The sequence below is a fragment of the Indicator indicator genome, chromosome 2 (genome assembly GCF_027791375.1).
Source record: "Indicator indicator isolate 239-I01 chromosome 2, UM_Iind_1.1, whole genome shotgun sequence".
NCBI lineage: Eukaryota > Metazoa > Chordata > Aves > Piciformes > Indicatoridae > Indicator > Indicator indicator.
In genome coordinates this window covers 53,332,945-53,350,455 of record NC_072011.1, presented here as the reverse complement: position 1 = coordinate 53,350,455, position 17,511 = coordinate 53,332,945, and the positions used below count along the sequence as shown (strand labels likewise).

The 17,511-nt window shown below is 37.4% G+C and overlaps 1 protein-coding gene across 1 annotated transcript in view; it reads left to right on the top strand.

Annotated features, from left to right (window-relative positions):
- Positions 1-17,511, top strand: part of USH2A (usherin) — a 414,010-nt gene that overhangs the window by 303,262 nt on the left and 93,237 nt on the right. The window contains exons 47-49 of the mRNA XM_054394908.1: positions 6,085-6,283; positions 14,246-14,414; positions 17,367-17,511. The exon at positions 17,367-17,511 is cut by the window's right edge and continues 77 nt beyond it. Coding sequence (XP_054250883.1) covers positions 6,085-6,283; positions 14,246-14,414; positions 17,367-17,511 — 513 coding nt within the window. The remainder of the gene's footprint in view (positions 1-6,084; positions 6,284-14,245; positions 14,415-17,366) is intronic.

Sequence of the window (17,511 nt, the reverse complement as noted above, 5' to 3'; positions counted from 1 at the left end):
TTATTTCTATATTTTGGTTGAATTCAGCATTTGCCTCTGTACGAGGGTGAAATTAAGGTTGCTATTCTTCTGTCACACATACAGATGCAGTCAAAGCTTGTTTGATGATAAGAACTCAGTTCAGGATCTCATCTTTTGCCCTTGGCTTTAACTTATGTATGCCTTTGTATTGTCTGTACTGCAAACACTTATGCATGTTTCTGCTATTATATATAGACTAAATATGTCATAACACATAAATGCAAAAGGATCAAAAATGCTTTCCTACTTTATAATCTGCTCAGCCAGAAACAGACTCTCTTTCTACACTGCCTTTTCCTACATGTCATATTATCATCAGCTGTTCTTACATCCCAAAAGAATACTAACTACTGATCGATTGCCCGGACATGTCTGGCCGTGGCCTACACGTGCCCCGGGTAGTTCATTTATTTGCCACGGTGGATTTGCTAGAGTGGAATTTAATCAATAGCTAATTCATTAATTCTGGTCCTCGAGTATGTAGGGATTGTGCAGTATAAAAATGACTGGCTGGCTTCAGCTTTGATTGAAATATGACAAACACTACAGCTGACAGCTTCAGCAGGTGCTGGGCTGAATATGAATTTTGCTTATTTATCCTCCATGAAGGAAAAAACTTGGGCAAAAACCCAGTTTGTGTAGACAAGAGGGCATTTCAATAAATATCTGTCATCAGAGAGAAAAAAAACACAACATTTCTAGAGTATAGGCTCATGGGATACCTGAGATATAATACAGACTGTGCAGTTTATTGTCTTTAATTGGAATCATGGCGTTTTTCCCTCTTCTGCATCAGTTTGGGGGGCTGTATTATTGATGAGAATGCTGTAGGATAATGTCTTTGTAGCATTCACAAATAATTGTTTTAAAATTTGCCTCAAGGTGCTGCATGACATAAATTATAATTTCGCCAGCCAACTTCTTAGAAGTCTTTCTGATAGCAGCTCCATCCATACTGTTCTAATGAAGGTTATACCACTGGAGCCATTAAAAATACCTTACTTTTCCACCCTTTACAGTTAATAACTCAGCTTCAGGCTGAAACTTGGCACAAAAGGTCGCAGTCCTGGAATTATTATTTTATAATGCGAAACTTCAAATAGAAAACAGTATGGGACCCAATCCTGAAGCCCTAAGTCCTGAAGTCCTTCAGGACTCCCTCTCCAGCTCTGACTGGTTGAAGGCAAAGGGGTCCAGGAAGGCTGGACATTCTTGAAGAGGGAAATCTTTAAGGTGCAGGAAAAAGCCATCCTGTGGTGTCATAAGACAAGCTGTTGGGGGAGAAAGCCAGCATAGCTGAACAGAGAGCTTTGGCTGGAACTCAGGAAAAAAAGGAAAATCTATGGCCTATGGAAGAAGGAGTAGGCTATTCAGGAGGCTGTGCAGGGTAAAAATTAGAAAGGTCAAAGCCCTACTATTGCCACAAAATACATTAAAAAATGTTTCTATAAGTACATTAATAGCAAAATAAGGACTAAGGCAAATCTTCATCTTGGATGTAGGGGGAAACATAGTGACCATGGCCAAGGAACTGGATGCCTTCTTTTCCTCTGTCTTTAGCTGTAGGACCAGAGTGCCCAGCCCTCTAAGATAGAAAACAGGGATGGAGAGCAGTCTGAAGCCTCCATAGCTCAAGAGGACTTACTACACAACTGAAGTCTATGAGGCCAGGTGGAATCCACCAAAGGATACAGATGGAGCTGGTGGAACTGCTCACCAAGTCGCTTTCCATCATTTATCAGCAGTCTTAGTTAACCAGGAAGGTCCCAGTTGACTAGACATTAGCAAATATGATGCCCGTCTACAAGAAGGGCCAGAAGGAGGATCCAAGGAACTGCAGACCTGTCAGCCTGCCATCCAGACAGTTTTTTATCCAGCTAAGTGTATGCCCATCCAAGCCATGAGCAGACTGTTTCTTACTGAGGGTGCAGTCAATTTCCTTGTCAATGCTGAGGGAAATTGCTACGGAGTCACATCCAGCCAGCCTATGTCATACTAACCAGAAATATCCAGAGGGAAGACAAAACACACAGGCTTCTCATGTAGGCTTAGTTTGATGGCACGTTCCTTAAGTGTCCAGGATAAATGGAGGAAACCTGATCACTTTCTCCACTGATAGGAAAAGCAAAGCACAGAAAGATTTCTCTAGGAAGTTTCACAGCAACAGCAGAAGCATAGTGTTATTTATCTTTCTGTACTTTCTGTGCTGTGACATACCTCCTCTCTAAATTATGTTAGCACTACAGTTCCCTATACAACAGGTAGTTAACTCTTGTGCAGTAGTGCTGAAGCAGGTGCTCAGTATGTGTGATCTCCTGATGAGGAAAGTATTTTATTCACTGGTCATTTACAATAGCAGTATATCCTAACTTAAGAATGTCAGGTGAATCTTGTGATATTTTGTTGTTGTTGTGTTTAATTCCAGCTCCTGCAAGTAAAGTCATTGAATCTTAGTTTTGATGTGATTTTTTTTTTTTTAATTTAACCCTTGTATGTGATGAAACTTTTACACTATTTAATCTGAAGTTCAAAAGTGAGGCCTTGTTACATTTTTAATCTTTATGGTTAAATCCCTACTACTGTGTGGAGAAAAAATAAATCAGTCTTTTCATGACTGATGAACACTTGAAGCTTTTGATACATAAAGCAGGCAAAAGCCAGAAATCTCTTCCCAAGATCTGGCTTACAAAAAAATGTATCTGATGTGATATCAAAGCTCTGAAATACAGACATATTTGGGGGATTAAAAAACAAAAAAATAATGTTCCTGCCTGGAAATGCTGGATTCAGTTTTCTGCATATACTTCAGCAAAAGGATTTCAGTTTGCTTTGTTTCATCAAAAGTGAATACACCTTTGTGGATCAGTTTGTATCTCCTGGAAGTCCAGCAATTCCTTGTGGACCTTGTAGTCTGAAGCACTTCTTTTCTATGAACCTGCTTAGGCTGCCTTTTTTTTTTTTTTTTTTTTTTTTTTTTTTTTTTTTTTTTTTTTGTGGGAGCTGTCAATATTTTTACCATGCTGACAGCAGTCACAGAATGGACTCATCCAGCATTTTTTACATCATAAATTACACATGCTTGAAGTGAAGTTTTTTTTCTTCTGGGCAGGCAAGGATTATATACCAGATGCCAGGTGTTTGACATTCATCTGTGCCTAGAATTATTTTCAAGTCTGCTTCTATAGTTTGGACTGTGGGCATTTCCCATCATAGACCCAACTTCAGTTTATTTGAGAGGGAGTAAATAGGGAAGGAAGAAAAGGAGAGAGTGGATAGGCTCCATCCCCATGTTTCTGCAGCTGTATCAAATGCACCATATGTGATACACCTGGCTGTACATTAAAATGCCCATCATATCCCGTTAATTCTATATCTGCTCAAAGAAGTTTTCAGCTCAACCTGGGCTATTTCTTCAGATGAGGTGTGTCAAAAAAGACTCTGCAGTTCTGTGAAAACCCTGGGGTTTTTTTAAACTGAACTCTGTATTGTTCAGCCTGGAGAAGACTCTGGGAGACCTAATAGCAGCGTTCCAGTACCTGAAGGGGGCCTACAAGAAAGCTGGAAAGGGACTGTTTGCAAATACCTGTAGTGATAGGACAAGGGGCAACAGTTTTAAATTAAATTAGAGAAGAGTAGATTTAGGTTGGACATTAGGAGGAAGTTCTTTACCATGAGGGTAATGGAACACTGGAACAGGTTGCCCAGGGAGGTAATTGAGGACCAGTCGTTGGAGATATTCAAGGTCAGGCTTGACAGGGCTCTGAGCAACCTGATCTAATGGAGAATGTCCCTCCCCACTGAAGGCGGATTGGACTAGATGGCCTTTGGAGGTCCCTTCCAACCAAAACCACTCTATGATTCTTTGATTCTATGATTGTTCTTGCTGTGATGCTTTCAGTACCACCACAATTTGCCACAGGTGGCAAACATCAGAAGATGCAGACATAATAACAGAAACATTCATAAAATTGCAGAGTCTGCTTATCTGTGAGCCATTATTGGAAGGTCATACTTAGTTTTAGCCTTTTAGTAGCACTGGTCAGTAAACTTCCATGGCATTTTTGTTGTGCAGCTTTACACAATACAAGGCTATGTGCACCCCGAATGTGTATCAGTAAATTTAAGGATAGAGTGATCCCTTGTCAAAAGTAAAATATACACACTGAGCTCTGCAGAAAAGAAAAAATGTTCAAACCATTGCATTGATTTTCAGTCCTAATGTGAAATTATTTAGAGAGATGTGTAATTTGCAAAACTGCAAAATTTAACACAATACTTTGGAAACATACCTTTGAGCATCTGAATGAAATTTACAGAAAGCAAATCATTCAAAAATGTCACTGGGAATGCATTCTTTGCTCCTGTGATCTGTACTGTGCAAAGACCAGGAAAGAGTTGCAGTGGCATTTATAAAGGCTAAAGTACTACCTTTCTCTTCCTTTTAATTCTTTTTCTGAAGCTTATAGAATGTATTTTCCTTTCCTGCATTTTTAATTTAACTCCTGTAACATTGTTTAAATGTAGATGTGTGTATGTGAGTGTCTTCATGTGCATGTAGTAGAAAATGCAGTGAATATAAAATAGCCGTGTACAGAATATGGAATTAAATCTGTGGTTCAGATGAAGACCTTGGAATGATAATGCTGACTCTACAAGTCACCTATGAAGTTATTTCTTCATAGGTGACATTAATTCCTGTTCAGTAAAAGGCTTATTGCTGTGTGTATTCCTCTGTTTATACCTCAAGGAAGTGAAATAATAGTTCCGTTATTTTTATTCTGTTAAGATGTCAAAGTTTATCTCAGCAGCTGCTGTCCCACTGTAATATTTTCACTTTAAATTAATGCTAATTTATGATGTCACTGGCATACTGACAAGGGCTGTGTAACTGGGACATGGAGAATAAAAAGAGGTATTTCAAGCCTGAGTATATACTACACAATGTTGTCAGTCCTCCTACTGATCTACATGTCGCACGTGGGTCTCTACCCAAAGAGAGTCACCATGAAAGAAATTTTTGTCTTATGCAACACTGCAGAATGATTATTCAAGAAATTAAATTTTCACTTGAAATAAAATAAAATGTGTACATTAGAAAAGACGGAGCACAGTTCAGTTTCAAGTGTCCTGTTTGGTATTTTTTAAAAGAATGACAGTATTATGTGAGATTTTGGAGCCAGTATCTGCACACGTTTAACAGTGGTAGACTTGCTACAGTTTAACATAAATTTTCCCTTAAGATACATCCTTAAACCGATGTCAAACCTGAAATCAATAATAGGATTTTATTTTACAGACAAACTTTTGCAGGCTGCTGCAGTCATTCTTTTGTGCTCAAAGTCAAAAGTTTTGAGTCTTACTTTTGGTCAATACTTTCATTTTTTAATTCCAAATTTATGTCAGTTAAAGTATGTAAGCACAGATGAGAACCAGTGCTTACTGATGCTATGGTTAATTATTTCTTTTAATTCTGTGCTGAAGAACACATTTCAAAGCAACATACTTCCTTTTTTTATTTTTTTGAATGCAGAAATAAAAGGCAAAATGAATACAAATCTCATCTAAATAGTGACTGACTACAATGTGAGTAAGCTGTACTGGTGACAGCAAAGGGTGATCTTTTGCTCTCCAGCTGTCCATCCTCTCCCATATTCCTATCTGTGAATGGAACAATCATGCCAGCCCTGAGAATAGATCATGTGTGCTTTTGCTATAGAAAGAAAGCATAGTGAATCATTTTTCCTAAGACTGAAATGAAACAAGTAAAATGCTAGAAAGTTTATTACACACGAGTTTCCAGAAGTATGAATGAGATGTCTTTTAAAATGGCAGTCTTTAAGGACTTTGATTGAATGTATGTTTTCCCAGAGTACTAGCACATATTGACACTTTTTTCAAACCTTCATACCTTTTGGTTATTAAAGCAGGTGTGAAATTCACCATTTTGGACACTTCAAAATATTACACTCCATATGGACCAGTATAAAATGGAACTACTTTGTCTTAATCCTTTAATGTTATAATTCAATAATCTAACAGATGTTACTTTCCTGCTTATTATAGATCTCTTCAAATCAGCTGGGCATCACCAGGACAGCCAAATGGCATTATCCTGGGATATGAACTCTTACGTAAAGCTTGGCAGAAGTGTACCCCGTCAAAGACTTCAAGAAGCAGCAAAAGTAGTGGAATGTGTATCTCATTAGAATGTAAAAAGCATGAAAATGTCTGTGGAGAAGAGTGTTATCATCCAGAGTTGAAGGTACATGTATATTCTTAAGTTAGTAATATAATGAAAAATTATACTTTATGAACAAGTGTATAAGCCAAACCAATTGACTTGTCAAAGAAACTGAAGTGGAGGTTTCTGCTTCTTTTTAGGTTTTAAAATCAAGGCTTTAATATGTGTCTGGAAACTTTTTAAAATCATGGAACATTTTAAAATCAAATTGAGATAATTAAACTCAGTACGAGGATAGCTGTGCAAAAGTCTGCAGCAGTGTATGTGAGTCAGATGATGACAAGGGATTCTGTTGTCTTAAATCTGTGGTTGTTGTCTTCATTACTCCTTTCAGAAGAAATTAAATGGTTGGCATTTATGAATGTGTCTTGCATTAACATATTGGAGCAATAGTGCCGTTCCAAAGTGAACCCTCATATTGTTTTCATTTAGTACATGCTGGTTCAGAGTAGAAGTGGGTTTAATATACACGAACCCAGTCCCTTGCACAGAAAGCTAAGCAAGAAGCTGTGTTTCAAAACCCCTTCAAACACTCTCCAGCTCTGAATAGGGACTTTAGTTTCCCAACTAGTCTGTAGCCCACCATGCATCTGAAGTTTCTTCCCTTCAAAAAACTTTGCTCTACGTGCATAATGCAGAAGTGCATCCCAAGGAATCAGGCTGTATCTGATCCAAAGTAAATCTGACAGACCACTTGCAATGGAAGTTTGAGGAATCTCAGTGCCGAACTTTTGAGTCTGCTGATCCAATCCCATTGTGACAAATTCCATGGTGGGTATGTATGAATATTGACTTCTGTGTCTATTGTTCCATCCCATTTGGAACAATCATTTTGCTCAATCATGTGCCATAGATTGCACTCTATAAACCACCAGAGGAGATTTTTTTTGTCAGCTCAAGTATTCAGGTGTTTGTGGAGCACATTATGATATTTTTTTGACTTCTCTGGAACAAAGTGATTGCATTGGACCAGTTAAAAAACATAGGAAGGTTTCTAGGTGTATCCAGAATCTCAAAATTGCTAGTAAAACTGTAAAGTTGCTGGCAAATAGTGGTTATTAACATGTCTTGCTGTTTGTGGTTTTTTTCTCCTTCAAATTCTTCCTTGACTGAATGCTTAATGACAAGATCCTCTAGTACAGAAAATCTATTTAGATTCCACTACAAGTGGGTGGCTGTACATGACAATGATGAGCAGCTCTGAATGGGATCCATTGTGATTTGTCAGATGTATTTTTAAATTATGGCTATTTTCAGGTTAATCTTCATATGAGCCCCTGTTTAGGAGTAAGATCAATAGTATAGCAGGAGTCTGTAATGGTTTTTATTGACAAATGAGGTAGAAAACTCTTAGTTTGAAAGTAAGATTTAATGTAATGAAATAGTGTCCCTATTTGTCAAAAGCATCATCACATGTTCCATGACTAAAGCAAACAATATGTATTCACAAGATTCCCTGTCAGACAAGACAGTAATTAAGGGAGTGAGTTATTTGAGGAGTTCAAATCAAAATATAAATTATTCCAGACAACACAGCTCTAGTTTTGAGCAATACTATCCTAACATAAGAATTTCTCAAATCTTGCAAGTGAATTACAGGCAGCCCTTCATTCTAAAAAGTAAATTAACTTATTTCAGATTTTTGGTGTGGTAGACTCTTTAACAGAGCTTGGCATGCCTGTGAGTTAAATTTCTATTATAGTAATTGAAAAAGTTTTCTCCATTTTTAATTTTTCAGTCTTTGTACAAAGGCTTCTCTGAAGAGTGTCCATTTACTTTTATAGCTTCCTGACTTTCAAATTTTTTCAAATTATTTTTGCATTAATTTCTTATAATGGTGTCTCTGTATTCTCAAAGGCAGTGGGTTGGAGTGGATGCTATTTGTTAAGTAATGGATATATAATAAATGACTCCAAGATCCACAGGAAGCTGAAGCACTCATACATAAAATGACATGGGAGCAATTTTTGTGGGTGAATTGATTAAAATTCCCAGCCCAATGCTTTGCCTGGTTTGCTATGCATAGCCACACTAGCCATCCCAAATGTCTGTAAGAAACACCTGGCAGAGTTCCTGGCACATCCACGTTCCTGTTAAACTAGACTCTGGGATGGGGACAATATAAGACCTTACAAGCCAACCCTCTGTCAATCTATGCCAGTCATAATGCTGAAGCATTTATACTACTATATGTGGTCCTTAGATTTGACAGTTGGCTGGTCAGAAGTGAAGAAAAGCAACACTGACCAGTGTGCACTTGTTCTGAAAAGAAAGCCTCTTATCCACAGTGCCAGCTGCTATTTACCATACTTTAATTGTACAGCCAAATGCAAAGAGATGCCACTGAGAATTAAATACTGAGCAGCTTAAGTAATGCTCAGATCCAGAATAATAAGCAAGTTTTTTGTTCATTAGATGTTAAACTGTTCAGCAAAAGATGCATTCCTATGTAATCTGGTATAGGTGATCCTGCTCTGCAGGGGGGGTTTGGACTAGATGATCTTTTGAGGTGCCTTCCAGCCCCTAACATTCGGTGATTCTGTGAAAAGCAGACAGATTGTATATACATAGTTCTGACAGACAAAAAGGTTGTAGAGGTCTCTCTTTTGCCCAGGTCATTTGTTGCACCTATTGTACAAGACAATTTCCTTTAATTCAGGAGTATAAAGTGAAAGGAGTACTAGGCCTTTTGTACAAAACCAGTTTAGAGATATGTCTTGGGTTATTTATTAACATTTCCTTATAGCTTTATGGGCTACATTTGGCATCATCATATTGCTGTTGTTAGACACTGCAGAATAAGGTGGATTTGTTATAATTTCTTCTTCACCAAAATATAATCCACTCCATCAGCAGTAGAAACACAAGTGTGTGTTTTCACTCTGCAGCAGGGTGGAATGCAGAGACTCTTTAGCTGACATTGGCTTTGGGTCAACTAAGCAGCACAGCTCTATCAGAAGGCAATGCTGAATAGCCCGGGTGTGGGGTTACGCTGGTGTGTGTTTGCTTCACTTGGGATCCAGGTTAGTATTTCTGCATAGCACTGTGCTTTGTAAATAAACCAACTTACTGAGAGCTGTCTTGGGAATCTCTAAAAGAGCAAATGGCCTTTTCACTACAAGACACATGTTCATGCACATTCATGGGCTCACATAGGCCTGTTATTAAGCCTGATAAAGACCAAACAAAACTCCTGCTATCCTAAATAATCTTTGGATCAGACTCCTTCTTCCTGTTTATAGCTGTTATCCAGTTTTGTGCTTCAATGTTAGAAATAATTTCATTTTAACTATAGCTAGCACAGAGCTGTGCCTGATATCCTTACCCTAGTGTTTGCAATCAGACTTGAATGGATTTCTGAGTGTAGAACACATTTAGAAAGGGGTGGACTTTTGTGTGTAGTTTGTGTAGTTTTGCAGAAAAGCTGATAATACACTCTCATAATGAATGCTGTCTGCTGCCAGATGAGTCTCTATATCTTCTGACCCATTTACAGTAACAGACCTGTGCTTCCAAAATTGACAGTCTTTTCCTAGCTGTTTTCCATAAGGTGTGTTCCATAGTTCTCTCCATAGTTGAAATCTCAGAATGGACATCACTTACAGAGTACGTATCACAAGATCTGTACAGATGTACTTCAGTTCACAAGGGAATATGCCTTAGCTTCACCTACCAGGGAGCATAATATCAGAAACAGGGAAGGCATCCTGTATTATCCATGCAGCTACTGAACTGTCCTTCTGTTCTGCATCCTGAGGTGACCACTGAAAATAATGAGACAGGTATAGGCAAAAAGTAATTAAAATAGTGGCATAAAGGCTAATGATTTCTGTACAAAATGGATCATGAATATGAACACCAGCAGTTAAAAGTGTCCTGACTGAAGGTGTTAATATGTCTTCAGCATTTCTTATTTTCAGTGGCAACAAGCTGTATAAATCTGCAGTTAATGAACTAATCAAATATAACTCTGATATTACTACGAAGTACAGGCTTACCCCTTTACTCATAGTAATTAACATGTGCCATTCGTTAAAATCCCCCAGCAGGACTCTTCTCTTTAAGGACAGGAGAAACAAAATGGTGGCTTGCTAGATAGCCTCAAAAGTACAAATTTGAGGAGTGAAAACCAACACATCTTGACACTGGAGAAGGATGTTCCAGTGTTATTTATGTAAATTTTACTATTAATGCTGCTAGTCATGCTGTTCAAATTCTTCTCAAGTTCTTTCAGGCTTAGAGGACCTTTAAAAAGATGACACTTCATGTATAACGTGTGTTGTAACACACCTGAAAGACAGGAAATGAAATAATTTTAGCAAGATAATACATAGTGATCTCTGAGAGAATAACAATGATTTCTGCTCATGGATTTTAGATCAAGAGCTGTACCAATTACCAAAAGAGAACAGCAGTTTGAGAAAGGAAATGGACGAGTAAGTATACTTAGCAAAAAGGGGTGTCTACATAGATTCAGAGATAACTTAAGTAAAAAAGAATGAGCCCTGCTAATTTAAAATATTCCCTCTCACATGAGAACATGATGAGTCAATCATTACTCTGGTGTTTGCTCTGCAGGCGGAAATTTTTAATGAACTCTTGTAGCTAATAGGAATTCCTCAGAGTGTTTTGTGAATTGCTATTTCACAAAGTGGCTCTGGCAGCAAGCGTTTGACAAGAAGGATAAACATGGCTGCCTAGCACATCTGTTTATTTGAGCAAATCAGTCCTAGCTCAACTGGCATGTGTCCATAAGGCCAGATAATATCCTTTAGCAAAGTCTTCAGCAAGCAGAGGGATCAGGGATGACACAATTTTAATTAAAAGTGAGTTGCATAGATAAGTTTGGCGTATTTTTCTAAATTGTTAAAATATTGTGTAATCCTGCCTGCCAGATTCGATATCTAGTTACTCAGTGCTAGTGTCATGGCTGACTGGGCCTTCCGCGGGTATTGTACTAAGCCTTTCTTTGTGCCCAGCCCAGTGTCCTCATGCTTCTGGGTTACAGTCCCACTGTGGGCTTGGATGGGAGGATAGCTACAGGACTGTTTTGTGAGTCCCATGTTATCTAAGATGAACATCTTGTGTCATCTCCAAAGATCTAGTTAGCAAGCATATGTTAAGCATTCAGCCCTCTGTTTGAGGGTGAGATCTCTGACCTGCCTGAAATGTTGGTGTCACAGTATCTGATCACTACGAGGCTTCTGCTTTCATGTACATAGTAACACCATCCAGTTGGGACTGTCACTTTCAGATCTAAGAGGATGAGATAATAATAACCTTTTGCCACTATAACTTTCAATCCATCTGCTTTTCTTCTTTGTCTATGACATAATTTTAGTGCTACTTGAATGCATTTATTTTATGAATTGATAATGCAGAATCCTTGGGCTGAATACCAATGCAAATAGAAGCTAACTATCTTCAGAGGACTGCCAAAAAAGTGTTATTTAACAATTTACAGCTGACTGCAGAGGGTGTTATGGAGCTACATAATAATAGCACCAACTATATCAATCAGTAATACCAGGTGAGAGCCTGAATGTGTTTTAGAACTGACTGGATCCCTTTTTGGAAACTCTGTGTAGAGTATTGAGAAATACTGAGGAACGGAAATAATTTTTAATAAAGAAAAGTAGATGCTGAAACTATTGTAACATATGTGATTGTTCAGCTGGGGATTCTTTTGAGGTAATTAAGGAGGAAAAGAACAGAAAACAGTAATAATGCAATCTTACAAATAATCTAGCCAGAATGCTTTAGTTAGAACTAAAATGGCCCTCTTACTATCTGTGTGACATCCACAGAGCAGCTGTTTCTGCTGAGGATTCACAAGAGAAGGGGCATTTCTTAAAACTGTAAACATTGCATGGGAGATAAAATGGCTGCTCAAGCATTTGAGCCTGGGTAATGCCAAAGATGTGCAAGTTTCTTTATCTGAAAGATGCAAAGACTGTGTTCAAGTGAAATTTGGCTGGTGTGCATCAGTGAAAAGAAGGAAACGGTACAGGAATAAATGAAATCCACATGAAAACCATTGGGCTGAACAGATCACAGAGGGAGACACAGTCCCAAGGCACACAAACTGGCACCAAGAACATGAGGAATATGTATTTGGCCTCTTTTCGTGCAAGGAGGCAAAGCATTCACTGGCTTTGCTGTCTCATGCTCAGGATGTAGTAAACAGGTTAAGAGAGAGGTCATTTTTAAAGTATCAATAATAGTTGCTAAATGCCACTGATTCTGAGGACAGTGGCATGATAGTACTTGATTTGATATTTTTAAGAGTCCTTTTAAATTTCCTGGAAATACAGAGACCAGGTAGTCTTTCAGGTTGCTTTGGAGCTAATTGCAAATGAACAAAAACTCAGCCTGGAGTGTGTGCCAATCATAAAAAAATAGCCAAAAGATAGGAAGCAGAGAAGAGGTACAAAGCAGAGCTTTATTTGACATCTTAACTAATGATCTGGAAGAATGAACAGTAGGTTAATTAAATTCATAGATTGGATTATATTACCAGTGACAAGGTAGACAGCAAAATAATATAACTGGACCTACAGAGACTCAAAATTCCTGAACATAAAATGACGAAATTCAGCTGTGTTGGTAGTCTAAAATAGATGCTGAATAAGAAAGTGTGCTGGAAAAGGAGAAACCATATAAGATTATAAAACCTCAAAATGTAATGAGGAAACAAGAACACCTTCTGCCCTACCTCATGTTAATTTTGAGCTACATATTGTTTATGCATTGTAAATTTTAACTTCGGTATCTACCCTGGTACTCCCAATGGTGACTGAGTAAAGGCCATTCAAAGGTGAACAAAAGGAAGAATCATCTTTCAATGGGAGGAAGAAATTATGACTTAAGAAAAGTAATAATATTTTTTTCTGTATGTATGTATTTGCGTGTTATAAACATGATGCAAATTAACTGTCCTGAGCCTAGTAATATATAGTTTTGAAACTGTTTTGTTAGTTAGTACATAAAATAGCTAGGTAAATGAAAGATCGTTCTATAGGAACACTTTCTCTCTTTACAGCTAAGATAATCTCATTAGAACATGGTTAAAGTCAGGGGCAGAAATTCTCCATGCCAAAAGAAAACAAAGGAAAAACTTTGCACTAACATCTTCGTTGTACTGCCAACTGCATTTTCTGTCTATCTGTAAGAGGCATCTTTCTGGCTAATAAAAGTTGTGCTGACTGTTGGTTCTGAGTTTACAAATTTTATGATTCTACTGATTGTTCTGTATGATTTGATTTGCATACAGTGTGCCACTCCAGCGACACAGGACTACGTATACAAATAATTATTTGATTGTTCAAGCATAGAATTTTCTCGACATCACCTAGAAAGAGGTCCACAGTTAAAAGGCCTTTTCAAAATTCATTTCCATGTAAATTTCATTTTGAAAAAAAAATATATAATCCTTATATAAATACTATTCTCTTGAGATCACATTGTCTGAAGAACTGTGGTCATAAATAAGTGATCATGCGCTATAAAAAGAAAATTCCACTTATTTTTATGTGAAAGAAAATCCAAGAGCTCACGTTGGGAAATACTGATTTTCAGTTGTAAGACTTTCAGCTGACATATTTCATCATAAATGAATAAATAAATAAATAAGAGTTGGGGAGAAAAGAAAAAGGGTAAGGTGATGGTAGATTGTGTCTACCTATTGTGATAGCCTGCATGGCATATGAAGATGATTCATATTAATGGACTATTTTATTAAGGTGCAGTATGGTTGAAGGCCACAAAATAGCAGCATTCTGTCAGATACACGGTGCTTTATTGAAGTCTGATAATGCTGGAAGACACTGGATTTTAGCCAAGCTACATTTTATTTGACTGCAGTCATCATACTCTCCATATTAAGATGTGTTGTACATTCACATACATGTTGTTTTGACAGAGAACACGTTATGTTCTGTTTAACAGACATTGCCTGACTGGATTTTTTTTTTTTACTTTTAGGTGTGTTGTAATGGGATTCTGCACGACAATAAACCTGACTTCCAATGCTGTGAGGACAAGTACATTCCATTTATTCTTAATTCACCAGGGGTTTGCTGTGGTGGTCAGATACATGCTGTGCAACCAAAACATCAGTGCTGTGGTGGTTATTACACTAGGGTATTAGTAGGTAAGAGACAACTCCTTTCTAGTGCTTGAAAGAAACAAAACAAAGTTGATATATCTGTTAAACCAAGGAGAACAAAAACATAGCAATAAATGTGGCATTTATCAAGACTTCTAGATGTCCTCAAAACTTGTGTTCAGTGGGATAAGCAAAGAAAATTGCACTGACTGTCTTCTAAACATAGGACGCTGTTTATACACGAAAAGCTTAATTGATGAAACCTGATGATTGGGTCATTTCCCAGAGAACTAATTTATGCCAAACTATACTTAATTGCAGTAAGTGCTGCCTAATGGGGAGGGCAGTTCTGCTTAATAGGAACACCATCAGGCAATTTAGTGGTGTAGTTTAGTTCTCTGCTTGACTTGACCCCATGTGATTTTTCCTAGCCATTTCTTTTGTGGAACAAATGTTAGTGTTTGGGGTTGATATTATGGATTGTGTCACTTTTACCTTTTTTGTTGTTGTTGTCTTTTTTTTGTTTGTTTTTTTTTTTTTTTTTGCATTGTTTGCTCTTTGTTTCTCCCAGTTTTACAGAGCAAAGTCCACATCCCACAGGTATTATTATTTTTGAGGGGAATTTATCCTTTTCTTAATGCTCACCATACTCTTATTATCAGAACTGTTTGTGAAGTTTGCCAAAACTTCAGCTTCTCTGCTGTTGTCCAGAGTATGGTCTTCCAGTTTGTTGGTGGGTTTTTGACAGGCAGAGGGGAGGGAAAAGGGGAGGAGAGCCCTTTCAGGGGGCAGTGTTCAGAGCATATATCTCTTTGTAGGCAATTGTCAGGTCGGGAGCTAAAATGCTTCCATTACTCATGAGCTGGCACACATTCCCTAGATTCAAAAATGTCTGAATTTCTGCCAACACATTCAGCACATCTCAAGTTCTGATCCTTTGAAAAGTAATTCATATATCACAATATTAGAATGCCTTCCATGATGTCATCAGAAAAATGCTATCACATGGAAGAACCAGAGAAAAGTATTTTGCCGGCCTCATTAATCTCAGTGTACTGAAATGGAGAGATTATACTGTGACCTCTGTCCCCATCCAGTGGTCTGTGTTAACTAGCTTAATGTTGTTTACATCAAGAAAAGCACAGTGAAACAAAATGTCTTATGTCTGAAAGTAGCTCTTGTTCGGTCAGCAGTCCACGAGCATGAAACGTGAGTGTTTGAACAGGATTTTAAACATTTTTTTTTCCTAAGTATACTTGCTACATTCTCTTTTTCCATATTCTAAAGGGCAGCAACATGAACAATGTTGGTCACTTTTTTCTTTTTTATTTTTATAAATATGCTAATAACCTCAAGCTAAATGTTAATGTGGGTCATTCTTTGATAAGGATAACAATTAACTGGTAAGACTGCATGGTAGTTTTCAGAGTGTGTTTTCAAGCCTAGCTTGGAATGGATCCCATTTTGAGAGGTTAATGAGAAGGTTACTGATCCTTTGTGTCTTATGTCTAATAGTTCTTTAAAAAAACCCTTGGTTCTATTTCCAATAGAAGTAAGCTACATTCTATGTTTTAATACTTCCTCTGTGTAGCAACTAAATTACATTCTGGGGAATGCAGGAAAATATGATGAAGTATCTGAACAGATTACATCTATTATACTCTAAAAATTTGTTCTCTTTTTTTTTGTTTTGTTTTGTTTATTATTGACTTTATTTGATAAAGTTATTTATACAGGAAACTCTCTAAGCATACATATTTCCCAGATGTTGTTTGGCCAGCTTGATAGCTCTAGATGTACTGAAGCACACTGGGCTGAAGGCATGGAGATTACAAATTAGGAAGACAGGAATCTCAGTTTCTGAAACAGTAGTGCACAAAGAAGTGCAAACATTAGTTCCAGAACTAAGATGGGAGGAGAAATTCTTAAAGCACAGTGAAACAAATAATGTTACTACCACCCAGGCACCTCTTTGACAAAGAATGTGAGGGAGGAAAACTGTCATTCTCCCTCATCTGTTAACAATCACATCATGTGTTTATTTCTGACAAAGACTGCATTTGGTTTAGAGCTCTCTCTCTCTAATTCCCAACCTTTCAGAACGAGAGGACTTGAGATATTATTTTAAATGATAAAAATATAATTTAAAAAATCAAACCCACATTTCTTTTATTAACAACCAGGAATCCAAATACTTTACTCTCTTATCACCCATCTTCAATGGCAGAATAGGCCCCCTGCTCCTTCCAAGCAACTTTGAGCCACAGAAAACATTGCAACACTAAATGATAATATAAAAATGTAACTGCTAGAACACTGGATCAGATCAGATGCAGGCACTAGTGAAGGAAAATTATAGCTATTTATCACAATTTTTGTATTCTTTATAGCAGTATCTTCTCCATTCATAGCACACAGTTCATTATCCCAGATCACCATTACAATGTCAGTTTCATTGGCAGTCTTATCCTAAGGCCTTTTCCTGCAAAAGCTGATGTTTTCACTTAAGTAGCAACCCTTTGGTAGATGAAGTCCTAAGTGACAATAGAAAACTCTTTAAGCAATGTGAATTAGTCCTTCAAAACAAGTTTAAAATTATTTTAGGGACATGGAATTATTTTTTGTTATGAGAATTAGTAGGCTGAATGTTTGTTAAGCAAACTCTCTACCATGTAGCTGCCTCTACTTAAAGGCTTTCAATTCTATAACTATCAAATTTTTGTTGCTTTCCTCAGTTTGTCTGTCATGCTCACATTTTGATATCTTACAAAGTTTTGCCCCCAGTTCAGGAATGCAGGTTTCTGTAATTATTATTACAAATTAATATAATTCATTTGTAACATTCTAAAGTACTGAGTGTTTCCATGCTTTCAGGTGGAATGTTTTGTACATGAGGTGTATGAACTTTGTTGCTATCGGATGAAAGCCTCTCAGGGATTTCAAGAGCTACATATGCACAAAATTACAAAATTTTTGTTTGTATTCTTACATCGACAGGAGAAATATGTTGCCCTAATGAAGAACAAAACAGAGTTTCAGTTGGAATTGGTGACTCATGCTGCCAGGGAATGCCTTACTCCACATCAGGAGATCAAATCTGCTGTGGGGGATTCCTCCATGACAGCTTCAATCATCAGTGCTG